This window comes from Botryllus schlosseri, chromosome 12 (assembly GCF_051294905.1).
Source record: "Botryllus schlosseri isolate E-star chromosome 12, Bs_hap1, whole genome shotgun sequence".
In the NCBI taxonomy this organism is placed as follows: domain Eukaryota; kingdom Metazoa; phylum Chordata; class Ascidiacea; order Stolidobranchia; family Styelidae; genus Botryllus; species Botryllus schlosseri.
Window position 1 is genome coordinate 21494586 of NC_137247.1, and position 16482 is coordinate 21511067.

At 39.8% G+C, this 16482-nt stretch overlaps 2 protein-coding genes and 1 long non-coding RNA gene across 5 annotated transcripts in view; 1 reads left to right on the forward strand and 2 right to left on the reverse strand.

The window, feature by feature from the left end:
* LOC145451682 (uncharacterized) overlaps nucleotides 1-16482 on the forward strand; it is a 49753-nt gene that overhangs the window by 25824 nt on the left and 7447 nt on the right. The window lies entirely within an intron of this gene.
* Nucleotides 1-16482, reverse strand: part of LOC145451671 (uncharacterized) — a 33942-nt gene that overhangs the window by 11108 nt on the left and 6352 nt on the right. Inside the window, exon 3 of one of the 3 annotated variants that reach the window (XR_013918983.1) lies at nucleotides 14337-14530. Coding sequence is in view for 2 of the 3 variants with exons in the window: in XM_080329891.1 (XP_080186017.1) it covers nucleotides 14463-14530 (68 nt within the window). In the remaining variant the exon portion in view is untranslated. Of the gene's footprint in view, nucleotides 1-14137; nucleotides 14531-16482 lie in introns of those variants that run through there. The other 2 variants (XM_080329891.1, XM_080329892.1) reach the window with 2 other exon arrangements.
* The window catches only part of LOC145451651 (solute carrier family 35 member H1-like), a 90762-nt gene that overhangs the window by 951 nt on the left and 73329 nt on the right, over nucleotides 1-16482 (reverse strand). The window contains exons 6-8 of the transcript XR_013918978.1: nucleotides 1445-1528; nucleotides 1209-1384; nucleotides 442-581 (exon numbers count right to left, since the gene is read on the reverse strand). The gene's annotated coding sequence lies outside the window, so the exon portion shown is untranslated. The remainder of the gene's footprint in view (nucleotides 1-441; nucleotides 582-1208; nucleotides 1385-1444; nucleotides 1529-16482) is intronic.

A 16482-nucleotide genomic window follows, 5' to 3' on the forward strand; every position in this document is an offset into this window, starting at 1 on the left:
GTTACGAGTCACAAGTCAATCGAGATCACTTTTATAATTTTGACTCGAGTCGAGTCCAAGTCATACTGCTTTGACTTGAGTCCGAGTCATTACATCCACTGTTCAGTTCAACCTACAGTTTTCAACTCTGCACGAGTGATACAGAATGGATCGCATTCATAATATCGTAATTTTCCCAGTCTTAACAGTTTCAGGTCCTATTTTTCAAGGATCAGGACTGATAAACGAAATATTAACAATGTGTTAACTTCACTATTCTTTGGAGTTACTATGAAATGTCTGTATTGGCCCTCACAGTCTCGAGTCAAACGATTCGAGTACAAGTGAAGTCAATACAAAAATTGACTCGAGTCATTACAACCCTTTCAACTCGATTACTTGATTAGGCTTTGGGACAACTTGACTATTATTAGCCAAATTAAAATAATACTGCAATCAAACCTGGCTGGCTGGCATCACGATTCTTCAGGTAGACATGCAATATTATGCCGGATATACAAACGCTAAACCCGATCCAATTCATGGTGGTTAATTCGTCGTGGTTGTAGTGAGAATTAAGCTAATAGCAGTGTGCAAATTTCCTGTAAAATCGGAATCAATTCACTGAACGGCGACAGTGTGACATCGCCAGACTGCATTGTATTTGATCTGAATACCCACTTAACAGCCGTCAAAACATAGCAACATGCATTTTGATATGAGACCTAGCTGGTAGCAATGATTGAGTACTTGAATCTGGATCAAGCATTAAATCTAATGATTCGAATTGTATAGTGAGAGATAGTGTTTCTGAGCATTAAAATTATACGCCCATTGCCACTTTATCAATGCAAATTATAGTTTCGGAGTATTTTCCACAGTGGGAGCAGAAAACTATACTGCGCCATGAAGCAACACACGAGTGTAATTGAAATATCTGTGAAGTCGTTATCAACTAACAGCATTGACACAAAGTGCAATGAAATAGACCTTGTTGAAAAAATACCTGTAGAGCTAACATCATTTTCTTTAAGTAACAGAATAAAAGGTCAATATTTGAGCTTTCCGAGTCTTTAATGTTATAATGACATAATCAGTGATACCGTACTCGGATACTCAACATAAAGCATAATACTCGGTTCAGAATCAAATCACTATGGTACTGATTTTCCTCAGCCCTAGCTAGTGGCACGTGCAACCATAAAATACTTCAAAGCATGAAATCTTACCTTGAAAATCCCGCATATGGAAAGGTTCAGGGAAGATGTATTACTTAGTAAGAGGTATTCGGAAAACCCAAGAAAAAAAGCCACCATTCCGCCAAATAGAATTTTCATGATTATTGGAAGCTGTTCCGTGATTGAATTCGCGGCGAATAGCTGCTCCGTCGTGAAAAAGGAGATGCCTAAATATCAAAAATAACTATAGAGATGAGAGACATGTTACGAAATATCACATTAAACACATTCATGAGCGATTGCAAGTGGGAATAATCCAAGAAACATGGTAGGCGTCAGATGCCACATCAAATCAATTGGATTTCCCAAACCTGAATGAAAAGAAAAAACATAATCAAAGTTACGAATACCGGCATACCGCTAACAATGTGATATATCACAAACTCTAAAACGTCTAGCGCCTGGTATGAAAAACATTTCAATGTCCACATCAAAGTAAGCATAGTAACCAGGTCAGATAAGTGTGAATAAGACGTTTGTGTCAAACATGCATAAGCGGCAATTCCACTAATATTATAGGACCACAAGTGTGTGCCAATAACTGTGCGACCCGGTTTATTAGGTACACATACACACTCAGTTACACACAGAGCGTTTTCAGACTGACATTCTCAACGAGGACTCGACATATATACAAGGTTTACATAGCATTGGTCACAATTCTGGATAGCCATAGAAATGTGAAGTGGCTAAGATAACAATGGACGATTTATGGAACATGTGGTGATTCGTGTACTCTTTTGTATTCAAGCCATCGCGCATCATGTAATCATTGCTTTTTTAATCATTAGTTTCCAATTCCTCTGTTACTTAAATCGCTACTGCTACTGTTACTGTTACTGTTCTATTTGATGCCGAGATTTAAGTTAGTAAAAGCCAACGAAACAAGAGTCTTCTGTTTACTGGTACGACAATTTTACTAACTTAAATTATATCTCGCTGCTTGAGATAGATCGCCTGTAGTAATGTCCGGAGAGAAGTATATTAATGTTCCAACGTTGGACGTTCTACCGGACTCTGCAGATAGTGTAAAGATCTTCTCTCATTGGGAGCGGATGTTGAAGAGTTTAATCGAAGCTATAACTGCTCCTTCAACTGATGTAAACCAGCTCGCTATATTGTCAGGTTATCTATCACCTGAAGTCTTCTCATTTATTGAAGAAATCGATAATTACGATGCTGCTATCACCGAGCTGCAGTCCCTTTACAAAAAGAAGAAAAACGAAGTCTACGCCCGACATCTGTTAGCAACTGCAACGCAAGAAGTCGGAGTTGACGTGTCAGAATTTTCTAGAAAATTGATGGCATTGTCCAAAGATTGTAATTTTTTGGCCGTTAATGCTCAAAAGCATAAAGAGGAAGCTGTAAGAGACGCTTTCATCACTGGGCTGAGGTCCCCTGCAATTCGACTGAGATTACTGGAATGCGATGAACTAACTATGCAAAAAGCATTCCAGACTGCGGACACATTGGAAAGAGCCCAGTTGTTCGCAAGCTCTTACAATGTCACCACTCCTTCGTCTGATACCGTCGCTTCTACGGAAATGGCAGCAGTTCGGCAAAGCGATCAAGAACACGGGACAGATTCTAGCGCCGCTGTAGAAAAACCTGGAGCACCGAGATTACTGCGCAAATGTATTTTCTGCGGCGGATCTCATGTGGCAGACAAGCGATATTGTCCTGCAAAGGATGTCGAATGCCTGAAATGCGGAAGAAAGGGGCATTTTGCAAAGGTATGTCGATCCCCTCGTTCATATGACATCCGAGCGACCGCCAGCATGCTTCTAGCCGGAGTTCCAAATTGTCTCTGGCGTGCGTCATGCACAGCTAAAATTAATCAATTACTTGTGGGCGTTCTTCTAGACTCCGGCTCCTTCGAAAATTATATGGACGAGTTGCTAGCTACTAAACTGGGATTCTTGCCACGAGGTCAGCCCACCACCATATCACTCGCATCCAAGACAGCGACAGCTGAAGTATCCGGCACTTTTACTATTTCTTTCGAAATGCTATCTCGAAACTATGTGGGTATCACATTCGGGGTGGTTAAGGATTTGTGCGCTGATGTAATTCTTGGTCATGATTTCATGAAGAAGCACAGGAAAGTCATCTTCGAGTTTGACGGAAACGAAGAACCGCTGACAATACAAAGTCGATCGTGCGCTTTGTCCCCTGCTAAGGCAGAACCTCTTCAGCTATTTCGGTTCCTAGATTCCAATTGCAAGCCTATCGCCACTCCGTCAAGAAATTATAGTCGCGAAGATCAATCGTTCATCAAAGACGAAGGTAATCGCTTACTCGAAGAGGGAATAATTGAGCCTTCTCGCTCTCCTTGGCGTGCTCAAGTATTAGTTACGAAGGATTCCAGGCACAAGAGAAGACTTGTCATTGATTATTCGCAAACCGTAAACAGGTATACTCCGCTTCATGCGTACCCCCTGCCAAAAATTGAGACTATCGTAAATGAAGTGTCGAAAGGTAAAGTATATTCGACTATTGATCTAAAGTCGGCTTATCACCAAGTCCCGCTATCTTCATCTGACAAGCCGTTTACCGCCTTTGAAGCTTGCGGCTCCCTTTATCAGTTTTGCAGGTTGCCTTTTGGCATCACCAATGGAGTGGCTGCTTTCCAACGTTTTATCGATTCGTTCATCGACGACAACAGTTTGAAGGGGACTCTGGCTTACTTGGACAACATCACTATATTCGGTAAAGATGCCGCGGAACACGACGAGAGACTTCAAGCTTTTCTCAGCCGCATCTGATTGTCGACTAACGTTGAACGAGGACAAATCCGTCTATACCGTGAGTGAATTGCGTCTATTGGGCCATCTGGTGTCGCACGGATCCATTAAACCCGACCCAGATCATCTGAAACCGTTGATTGAGTTGCCACCCCCTAAATCGGATAAAGAGATGAAAAGGATCTTGGGTATGTTCGCATATTATTCAAAGTGGATTCCAAGCTTTTCTGATAAAATCAAACCAATGCTTAGCAATTCACTTTTTCCACTGAGTGGGCCTGCCCTGACCTCATTCAATGTTCTGAAGGAAGACTTGATAAAATCATCCCTTTGTTATATTGACGAATCTGAACAGTTTGAAATTGAATGTGATGCGTCTAACAACGCTATTGCCGCTATTCTCAGTCAACGAGGTAGACCTGTGGCATTTGCATCGCGAACATTTTCTAAAAGTGAACTAAATTATCCTGCTGTCGAGAAAGAAGCAGCCGCAATCATGCATGCTATAAGAAAGTGGGGGTATCTTTTACATGGTCGTAAATTCCGATTGATAACTGACCAAAAGGCCCTGTCGTTCATCTTTCAGAAAAAGCATCGCAGTAAAATAAAAAATACTAAATTGACACTGTGGAAGCTGGAACTTCGTGTTTTCGAATACGAAATTGTTCACAGACCAGGTGTAGAAAATATTGCACCTGACACTATCTCTCGGATTTGCAGTCTAACGGCTTTGTCCACTGATTTACGCGAACTTCACAACATTTTGGGACATCCGGGCATCCGTAGGTTGAGTCATTTTGTTAAATCTAAAAACCTACCCTATTCAATGGAAGACGTCAAAAAGGTTTGTGGTAACTGTAGACAATGCTCCGAATTGAAGCCTAGGTTTTTCAACAACAACGAGCATCATAAACTTGTCAGAGCCACTCGCCCATGGGAACGCATCAGTATGGACTTCAAAGGCCCCGTGGCTGGGAGAAACAGGTTTTTATTGATTGTTGTGGATGAATACAGTCGATTTCCTTTTGTGTTTCCGTGTCGTGACATGTCTACTCCAACCGTGATGCGCAACTTGAAGACGCTGTTTTCGCTCATAGGAGTTCCCGAATATATCCATAGCGATAGAGGAAGCTCTTTTATCTCCAGAGATTTGATTACGTTTTTAACCAAACGTGGTGTCGCTACTAGCAGGTCTACTCCGTATCGTCCTACTGGTAATTCTCAGTGTGAACGCGTCAACCAAACGATTTGGAGAACAATAAAATTGATTCTTGCTACGGAGCGGCTGCCGGAATCTGCCTGGGAAATGGTGTTGAATGATGCGCTACATAGCGTGCGATCGCTGCTTTGTACAGCTACTAGCGCAACACCACATGAACGATTTTTTGGTTTTCCTAGACGCTCGATGATTGGACCCTCGATTCCTGATTGGTTACTTTTCGCCGACTCTGTACTGTTGCGACGTTTCCATCGATCTTCGAAGTCTGAACCGCTTTGCGACCCGGTCGAGCTGCTTGATGTGAATCCCAAGTACGCGTTAATACGCCACGAAGATGGAAGAGAGTCCACCGTGTCCGTGAGAGACTTGGCTCCGAACCCTACCACCATCTATGTGGAGAGACCGGAAGCGAGAGCCGATACGTCAAGGACTGAAATCATTCCGACATCGAATGATCGTGCCGAGGCGACGGATGATAAAGAGCCCGAGAATGAGACTTCGTTAATGAAGGACAATTCGTCGCATACGCCAATGCCGCGCCGATCTAATAGGGTTAGAAAGCGTCCGGAATGGTACGGCGACCGCGTAAAGTGATTTTGATGTGATAATGTGATAATTTTGTATTCAATTTTATTTGGTGGGGGAGATTGTGGTGATTCGTATAGTCTTTTATATTCAAGCCATCGTGCATCATGTAATCATTGCTTTTCTAATCATTAGTTCCCAATTCCTCTGTTACTTAAATCGCTACTGTTACTGTTACTGTTGTATTTGACGCCGAGATTTAAGTTAGTAAAAGCCAACGAAACAAGAGTCTTCTGTTTACTGGTGCGACACACAGAGGTGGTCAAAATAGTCAAGAAAGCTACCCAAGTAGAAGTAGAAGTAGCGGGGAAATAATCTACCCAAGTACGAGTAGAATTACTTCTTACATAGGGAATCTAAGACTAATTGAAGTAGAAGTAAAAGTGACTGACTTTAAATCTACTCAAGTATGTAAGTAGTTGTGAAAACGATCCTAATTCGTTCACATTGAGCTAAATGCGAACGGTGCCGAGCTTAATTTATCATGATGCATAATACCGGGAGGTATCCAATTTTCGACATCATAACCATTCGTCCGCATCATGCAATGAAAATGATAGTATTGATATGGAAATGCGATACTAATCCCCCGTTTTCTCGAACAGCACGTTCTAGAAAATATCATGGTATGGCGTCCTCCCCATATTATAAGGCCCGTAGTTTAGTTGAAGAGCAATACGGAGAAGTTGAATAGGATACGGTGTAAACACTTCGCGCGATTAGTAAACGTTATTAAAATATATGGTGGACCGTAAAAATGCCATAGTGTGTGACTTTATTTCCGGAAATTAAAGGCATTACTACACTTGCTTTTATACTTCGACATGTATGTTATCCAGACAAACTGATATTAATTAGAACTCAAAGGATATGATACTGGGAATTGAAAGTGAAAAATAAACACTACATATAAAAGCGGAAACTGTATGTCAGTGGTTCTCAACCTTTTTGGCTTCGCGGACCCCTTTTGACCATCACCGACTCTCGCGGAACCCCTCAAGTTTTAGTTCAATTTTAGCTCTATTATGGTGCAACCTTCATATCTGTCTTGTGCAAATATGAACTGTAGGCTTGTGATAACCAGAAAACTAATGACTTTTCTTGAAAATATCATCATACTATTTATGTAGAAATTGGTAGACTTCTATTATTTCAAAGCTAATTTTGCTGCTGTATTTCTTGAAGTACGTGGTCGTGTCTTGAAAATCCGCGTCTTCGTTTTGATATGAACGAGGAGTGCCGAAAACCATTTCCGGAAAGATAGATGGATGCTAACCCATAACGCTTCCGACGATACTTTCGGTGTGATCGCAACATTTATGGCACCAAAACGAAGAAACATCTATTTTATGAACATACCACGTCCAGCATCTAGCGCAGGGACGGTCAACTTACAGACCGCGGGTCGGATTCGGCCCGCGACGGCATTTTGATCGGCCAGCAGAAAGTTTCTACCGTCAAAGTTAAATCCTAATCTAAAAGTATAGACAAATTTTATGTGCCAAAGAATGGATCCAAGTTTTCCCACCTGAGAAAGACTTTCATGGAACTACTTTTTCTGTTCTGGTTTACATATATATTAACGAGAAAACATTTTCGACCATGAAAAATTGAACATTAACAAGACAAGGCTGCATACCAATATAACTGGTGATATGAATTTCAGGGTTGAAGCGTAATGCTTTGATAGCAACGAAACACTCCTTTCCTTCAAAAAACCCGCCTTGTTGATAGGGCATCCGCAATAAGAATGCGCCAAATCTGATAGCCGAGCTTTAAGAGCAGGTATATCATTGTCCGATTTATGACGGATGTCAGCCGAAAATATTCGGGTTCATTTCAATATGAATATACTATTCAATTGTATATTGAAGTTCTGTAACTCCAAAAAGCTGTTCAAATAGTGGCTATGTATATTACAGGATAAAATGGATTTCGTGGCGAGGTTTCAATACCTGCATTGGGACAAATTAAGGATATACTTCGGAAATTTATATTTCAAACGACTGTACACTAATTTGATGAGACTGACAACTTCGAATCGAAAAGGTTTTGCAGACATTACGAAGTCACCCTGATTGACGTTACAATCTCCATATTTTTATTTTTTCCACAAACCCCTACAAAACGTCTCCAAACAGCAATATGTTTGTATCAGCAGGTTAATGGAAAATGGGCAATGAAAATGAATTTCCGCACTACGATAGTTCATGTCAGACGATTATTATTATGATGTGAGTCATGAGGTTTTAGCAGTTGTGGTACGAAACTGCCTCATGCTTTCTCAAACTAAAAATACAATAAAAATTAGAATATCAACAATACTAAAAATTTAGAGGTTTCGCAGACCCCCTGAAATTGCTTCGCGGACCCCCGGTTGAGAAGCGCTGCTGTATGTCATGTATGTCTACTTCTATGAAGTAGAAGTAGCGAAAATCAGATCTACTTGAGTAAGTACCAGAAGTATGGTTAATGATGGTTGATGATGAGAGAATTCTGTAATATTAAAGTCGGACAATACACAGAGCAATAACTAAACTATAAGCTGGGGTAACTCACGCAGAGCGCGTAAAAAAATTCATTCAACTTCTGCTTCGCGCCTTACTTCAGATTCTCTCACTCCCCCCACTTCGTAAAACCACTCTACTGAAATGTACATGGGATAGTAAAAAGCTGTCTTGGTCGCTGCATTCTGAGCAGAGTGCAGCTCAAATAGCCTTGATGTTGAGCAAAGTTTGCAGTTTTACTGAAATTCGTCCTCCCTTGACCGAGTGTTTCGTGTTTTTGTCATAAATTAAAATCCTTAATCTCGGCGACATGCTCGGCAAAAACTAAAAGGACGGGTTTTCTCCTAATTCCAGTATACAAATGTTAATGTTTAATGGAGTGTCAAGGTTTAACTCGCAGTGAAGTATAAAACTTTAGCAATGACTCCAGACGTATTCGCAATTATGAGCGAACGGCATGTGAATGTCGCATGTGGCCGTTGCGCCAATGCTTTGGTCTATGGCAGTGGGTCCCAACCGGCGGAGGGGAGGGGATTTCCCCTTGGGGGGAATTTTGATATTTTTAGGGGGGAATCTGGCTTTGGCGTTGTTTTGGAAGTTGCGCTTGGCTCGCCAAGTTTTTATATTTTTATGTTTTTATGGCAGAACTGTAGTAGGCCTGTATGAATGTATTAAACTAGCTCAGAATTTACTATTGTATGTTTCTTCGGCGGTGTATATTTAAATGTCTTCCGCATAGATATTACACTCCTGATAAAGTGAGGCTCGCGAGACGATTTCGTTGGGTCCGCGACAGCCTCTCGGCCAAATTGCTACTAAGCAGGAAAAATTCAGCACAAGGCCGCTGGTGAAACTGTTTACTTTATTAAGCCAACATATGAGCTAACGCGAAAAACATACCAGATTCATCGATTCAACTCGAGGCCATTCCAAGCGGACTTGGTGATTTGTTTTTCGTCAGCGGCTACCCGACCCGTAAATTACAGGTCAAATTTAGCTGTACTTTATCAAAGTGTAGTGCGGTCCGTATTCGACATAGTTCGGACATATCTGAATATGTTCGGTCATTAATTGCTCACTCAACAAATGGTTGGGCGGTAAAAAGCACTTTTTTTTAGTCAGAGACAACTTTTTCGCAGAGGGAATTTCGGGTATAGGCTGCGGCGGCATGGTGCCGTGAAAACCTGTGGTGGCATGGTTAGTGGTTACCTTTTCAGGTATAGGCTGCGGCAGCATGGTGCCGTGGAAACCCGCGGTGGAATGGTTACCTTTTTAGGTAGGCCTATATGCGCAGCGACACGGTGACCCTTCAGGTATAGACTGTTGATGACACTGGTCAACACATATTTTTAGGCAGACGAAGTTAGAGTGGTTTTGGGGGTTCTAAAGGGCACTGATTTCGAATATGACCTTGTTTTTTTTTCAAAATGGCTCTTGCTGTAGAGATATCCCATGGGGCTATTTTGACCAAAATCTCCCATTTTCGCGGTAATGACTAGATAAAAAATCGGCTTAGTCGTACTCTAAAGTTTGGAAATTCAATCTACCTGTCAATCTACACAGAAGACTATTTTAAATCAAAATACAGCAGCAGCACTATATTTAGGGGTAATAGATTTATCAAAGTTACAGATTTTCACGGATATCATGTACATAAATAAACTCCAGTCATGTATATAAGGATTTACCTAGATACTCAAAAAACGTGGCATTAATTCAATCAGTTTTACGTCAACCACCTATTGTAAATTTGAAATAATCAGTTGGAATACAGTATTATTGATATATTTGAAATCGAAATTGTTTTTGTACGATTTTCGCCTGTAAGCTATTTAGTGCAGTTTCACGAAAGGTTCCGCCAATGGTCTGACATAATATGTTCAATCGTTCATCTCGTTTGCCCTGGTATCGTTCTTTCGTTGTTCTGATGTCTTGGTAGAACCTCTCACATTGCTAATCAACAAGATGATCGGGAATATATCAAGATCACTGAATAGGAACTGAGCTTTTATGGTCATGTTTGTTCCAAGTTTTCGATATGCAGATACGAATTTTCGGACCAACTGTTTGTAGTTGGGTGCTTTGTGATCATCTAAAAAGTTTTATTTACTATATCTTAGTAGAAAGTACATGCTGTAAACTCCTTCCTAATGTGAAATTGGAATCTTTCATCGCTATTAGAATATACCAGATACCAAATTTAAGCTTCTCGTTTGATAGGCTTACTAGGTATACCACAACCCACTTTGTTAAATCAGTGGAAAATTATCCTTTACCAGTCAAAAGAAATCAGACACATATGAGTATTGTAGTTAAGCCTTTCAAGGACAAATTATATAGTTTTATACTCCTCTTTAATCTTTGTAGAATGACCAATTGATACAGGAGAATATGAATTTCCGTTGTGCAAAAGTGCAATTTTTAGACTTGGCAAAATGCTTTTTTGACAAACAAATCTTTCGCATCATGCCATGTTAATATTGATTGAATGACTGAGAATGGCATGAGGGTTCTTCATAGTCAATTATAGCCATTTATGCGCAGTATAAAATTACAAAAAACTATACGATTTTCTTCCTACCAAGTGAAATATTTAAGGGTAAATACAGTAATTTTGGGCTTTTTAGGGGTATTAATATCTTCTGATAGAGAGCCAATCTGACAAAATTAATGTGATATTCGTAATCAGCAACCTCAAAAGCCGGAAACGGCTCTCAGATGTTCCGCCTAAATTTTTTTTTCATTTTGTTGACCAGTGTACTAGTTCAAAAAAGCGGAAAATGTATTTCATGTATTTTGTCGGGACAATTTTAACGTTGATCTGCTTAGACAGGTCAAACGCTCAAAAAAGTCAGAGCCCACTTTTCCAGATTATCACATGCCATGGGCTGCTAGAATACAGTGTTGGGATCAAGTCACTACCTTCGAGTCACGAGTCAATTCGAGTCATTGCACATTTTGACTCGAATCAAGTCAAGTCAATCGATCTTCGAAGGTGACTCGAGTCAAGTCAAGTCACTCGATTTTTGGAGGTGATTCAAGTCAAGTCACAATTCAAGTCGAGTTGCCTTTTTGGAGTACGAGGCATGATTACATCATTGAATTTTGCTAGATGTCTGAAATACATATTGAGGGGTCACTGGTCATTGATTCTGAACCGATGGACGGATATATAGACTTGAATACCCAAAAAGCGGTGGTATCGCTCACATATTCGTAGAACTGTTAAACTACGTAATAAATTGCATAGCCTCAGTTTTAGGCTTACCATATTTTGAAAATCTGAAAAGAGGACATTTTTTCAGAAACTTCAGACTTGCAAAACCGGAGAAGAATTCCCAAAAACCGGTGAATTTTTCCCACATAGCCAGGTGGAAGACTAAAAAAAAGGTCTTCTTTTCGCTCAGAGCTCAAAATAACGTTTTTCTCCCCGCATTGTCGGGTGGAAGACTAAAAAAAAAAAGGTCTTCTTTTCGCTCAGAGCTAAAATATCACCGTTTTTCACTCCGAAATACCCGCCGGAGCGTCACTTCTGTGCTAATTTGCGGCATATCGCTCGCAATTTGCTCTAAATCTGACCTAAATTTTCAAAAAAGAGAGCAAAATCTCAAAAAAGAGGACAAAAGGGCGTCCTCCGAGGATACTTTCAAAAAAAGTCAAAAAAGAGGACAAATCGTCTTAAAAGAGGACGTATGGTAAGCCTACTTAGTTTAGAGTTACCAGCCAAAATGGAGAATGGAGAAACGAATGGATAAGATGCAATACATTCCCATTTACAAATTTATATGATACAATTCGAGCCTACGCCAATGGTTGAGGACTATATAAACTATATTCGGATTCTATTTAAATAAAACAAGAGGTTTCGTTAAGGTAAGAACAGAGAACAAAGATAGACATTTTGCTACTAAATTTCTTCACTACTAGTTTACGACAACGTAATTTCGTAAGCCATAAGCTTCGATCATTTCGTTTGCGGTCAATTTATTTGTGAGAGAACAATGGATAAATATCACTGTTTCTTCCATATGTTCGGATTGTTCGCGAAACGCATCCACTAGATATCTTTTAAACCTGTCAGGATATCTTTTTCTTGTCCGCTCATGTTCAAATCATATCTTGTGCATACCTTGTGCTGAAGCACAACTTAAATATATCTTTTTCGTGTCCAGTCATGTTCAAATCATATCTTGTGCATACCTTCTGCTGAAGGACAACTTAAATATATCTTTTTCCTGTCCAGTCCAGTCCAGTCATGTCCAAATCATATCTTATGCATATCTTGTGCTAAAGCACAACTTGAATATATCTTTTTATTGTGCATACCTTGTGCTGAAGCACCACTTTTTCTTGGCTAAATTTTGTCGAATGCTGAAAATATATTTGTGAGGAATATCAAATTCGATTATTGCTTCCTATTATGGTAGAGTGGCGTTTATAAATGTACAGTAGAGTATAATGAATTTTTACTCTTATAGGGCGATTTAGTCACCTATAGTGTCACTACCGAATGTTCCATCCAGTGCCACGCTGTTTCTTGCGATTTTGTAGGCTAAACTTCAATATCATATAAGCCCAGCTCTAGGTAGCAATTTGAAAGTCCGCAAAATCCGGCTGAAGAATTTCCAGTTCTGCGTCCAAAAAACTTCTGCCAAAATCATGATATAGTATTTAAGATTATTAAGCATCTTGCTAGAATCCGACTGTCGAAACAAATTCAGAATCCGCATCCAGTACGGCTGTAGGCCTACTGTATCGCTGAAATCCTGCTACGACTCCGGCTCCTGATCCGGAGTGTAAACGAGAGGCCATTTCTCCCACGCGAACACAAGTCTCGGCGCGAAATGTATTTCTGGCAGACAAAGCGCTCTCGTAATGGCGGCTTACAGCTACAGTTCAATGTTTGATTTAGTTGCGTTCTGGAATTAATCGTGGTACTTTGAGGCTCAACTAACCTTATTCCTTCAGAGGATTACTCAAATCTGAACTGTACATGGTAATTTATATATGCTCAATATGAAACATCGGTATATGGTGTATGGTATAATGTCACAAAGTATAGTGAACTTGGGGTTCAAGTGTAGAATATCATTAGCTATTGTGACATTACTGGATTATATAATAGGCTTGCCATATTTTGGAAATCAAGAAAGAGGACACTTTTTCAGAAATTTGCAACTGGCAAATCCGGAGTCAAATTCTCAAAAACCGGTTAATTTTACCCACTTCGTGAACAGTTAACTAAAAAAAAAAAAAAAAAAAAAAAGGTCATCACTTCCGCTCAGAGCTCAAAATAACGTTTTTTACTCCACTTTGCCGGGTGGATGACTAAAAAAAAAGGTCATCTTTTCGCTCAGAGCTCAAAATAACGTTTTTTACTCCACTTTGCCGGGTGGATGACTAAAAAAAAAAAAGTCATCTTTTCGCTCAGAGCTAAAATCACCGTTTTTCACTCCGAAATACCCGCCGGAGCTCCACTGCAGTACTAATATGCGGTATATCACTCGCAATTTGCTCTAAATCGGCCTAAATTTTCAAAAAAGAGGACAAAATCTCAAAAAAGAGGACAAAAGGACGTCCTCCGAGGACACTTTCAAAAAAGTCAAAAAAGAGGACAAATCCTCTTAAAAGAGGACGTATGGTAAGCTTATTATATAATATCATCAGATGGTGGTCGCTCAAATCATTCATTGTGATTGAATGTTTTTGTACTTTTGTTTATAATAGTGTATAGTGTGGCGCTTGTGGGCTCAGCCAAGACTTGGTAGTTCCCCGATATATAATATGACAGTGGAAGCACAGACGAAAGCAAAGAATGCCACCAATGAGGCGAAAAACAATTATGGTTTAATTTTACGCAGCAATATTCAGAAGTAGGTTTTGTGCTTTGAATTTCAAGAAATGGACACGGGCTGCTCAGAATGGCTTCGCGGGCTAGCCTAGGTCTGAGTTACATAGTCCGGCTAAGTTTGCTCTAATCAACAAAATCATACCAGTTCAGACTTCTTGCAATCGCAGTTAATCAAGTTCCTTTCCAGTTGTTCCAGATGAGATATGGTTTGACAGGGGTCTTCAATAAGATCTTCCAGCAAATTGGGGTTGTGGTACTGTGTTTTTTCGAGTAGGCGATGATGTGACCTTTACTGAGATCCATCATCTGGTTCATCTCTAACTTCAATTCTTTAATGTCTTAACGCATCAAAGAAACAGAGTGGTCACTGTATGCAGATGTTTGAGTTGATGGTGTGCACGGAGCAGCTGAAAAATTATTTGAATATAAGAAAGCTGGATTAATCATATGTGCATAGGCGCCGAACCCTAATTTTCCTTAGGTCTGCGAGACCGATGACGTCACAAACGAATGACGTCATGATCTGACGAAATTGATAATTAGGGATAATATAGCATCAATTCATGATGGTTAAGTGCATGCATAAATGCCGATTATGTAATACCTTCGTGTTAACAAACTTGCGCGTATGATAAGCTTGTCAACGAGTCCGGAAGTGCTGTCAATCAGCGAGTCCCTGATCTGCGAATAATTAAATACGCCATTTATCAACGCGTATTACGTAACCTCGGCGACGATTTGCGGAAGGCAAAATGTCCAAGTTGTTACGGAATCTGTTCTATAATGGCACCGATTTCAGGTTGTTCAAACCTTTCTCGTCTTTTACAACTCAAGCCTTGACAGTTGACACACATCTTCTGATGGTTATGTATAGGTATTAGCGGAATGGGGCTGTTCCACTTCATTTTGAACACGCGGTGGCGACAAAGGTAACTCGACCCAAATCTGTTTTGTTGCTATATTCTTTACTATGGGACTGGACTAAACATCGACCTAATTTCGTCTCTTGACGTACAACGAGGATGGTGAAAGTATCCATATCAACTTAAATCATCCATATGGATATCAAATAGCTGTTAGATGACGAAATGATGCTATTTCTTGGCGTCTTGTCCTCGTGATGGAAGTGCTGAAATTATGATTCTATCCTTATCACCAACTGCAATGGTTCTATCATTATCATTTTCGCCATTTAGCGCCCAATACTACACCAGGTTGGACTGGGTTCAACACAAACCCTTTCTAGATACATTATTACCTAAACCAAATAGCTGTCTGGTTGAAAGACTTAATGTCCTTCCCATACCTTCCTATTCTTCAATCTCATCGCTATCTGTTGGTGTTTTTAAATGATAAAATACTAATAATACCAACTAGTTCTCATCCTTTCTGATGATTGACAATTAAACAGTGTACCAGTAGTATTGTAGCAGTTATAATACTAATAATACCAACTATAGATCTCTTCCTCTCTGATCATTGACAATTAAACGATGTACCAGTTGTATTGTTGCCGTTATTTTGTTGAATAAAATGGAACGGTTATAAACTGAAGTCGCAAAGCGTATATAGTCTATAAAGCAAAGGTTCTCGAATAATTTTTTGCCCGACCCGAAAATAAATAGTATGGTAAGCACATAAACATTGGATTATAACATTCTAAGCAACGGATTTATGCATGCTCATTAGTCATTATTACACATTAACATAATTATTAGGAAGAAGGAATGTCAACCTGCTATTTGACAAACCCATGTATGGGATTGAGACAAAAAGCAAAATACTATGGTGTAAACCAAATTGATACAAATAGCATTACCATATCCAAGACTTGTAAAACACAAATATGAGCTTGTGAGCCTTGGTCATTTTTGATCATCGAGTTTGTACTTGAAAATCTTGAAGGTTGTAGCAAAGTTCGTTGTGCTACCAACATAATAGGTATCAGATAATCAGATACGTATAATAAGAGTCCATGTAGTGAGCAACCGACAATAGTCCTGTTTTGTTGAAGTAATATGAGATAGTTGTCTTACAACTAAGCCTGATTGCCAAGTCCTTCAGTTGGAAGTACACAAATGACGCCATGCTTTCAATATCCGACAGTGCTGAGTGTTCAGGATTTATAATTGGAATGATGGTTGCTTTACACTATCAACTATAGAGTATTCTTCTTTCAATAACGGGTGAATCTCTGTAGATTCAGCTATCCCCTTTTCCGAATTGTTGAATTGTCAGAACAAGATGCCGTGACTGATGACTTGTACGTTCATTCTTTTGCAACAGCTTTTGACACTGACGTCTCTTCTACAACCTCTTTCATTGAACACAGAATAGATGAGGCTGCCTTGACTGAAGT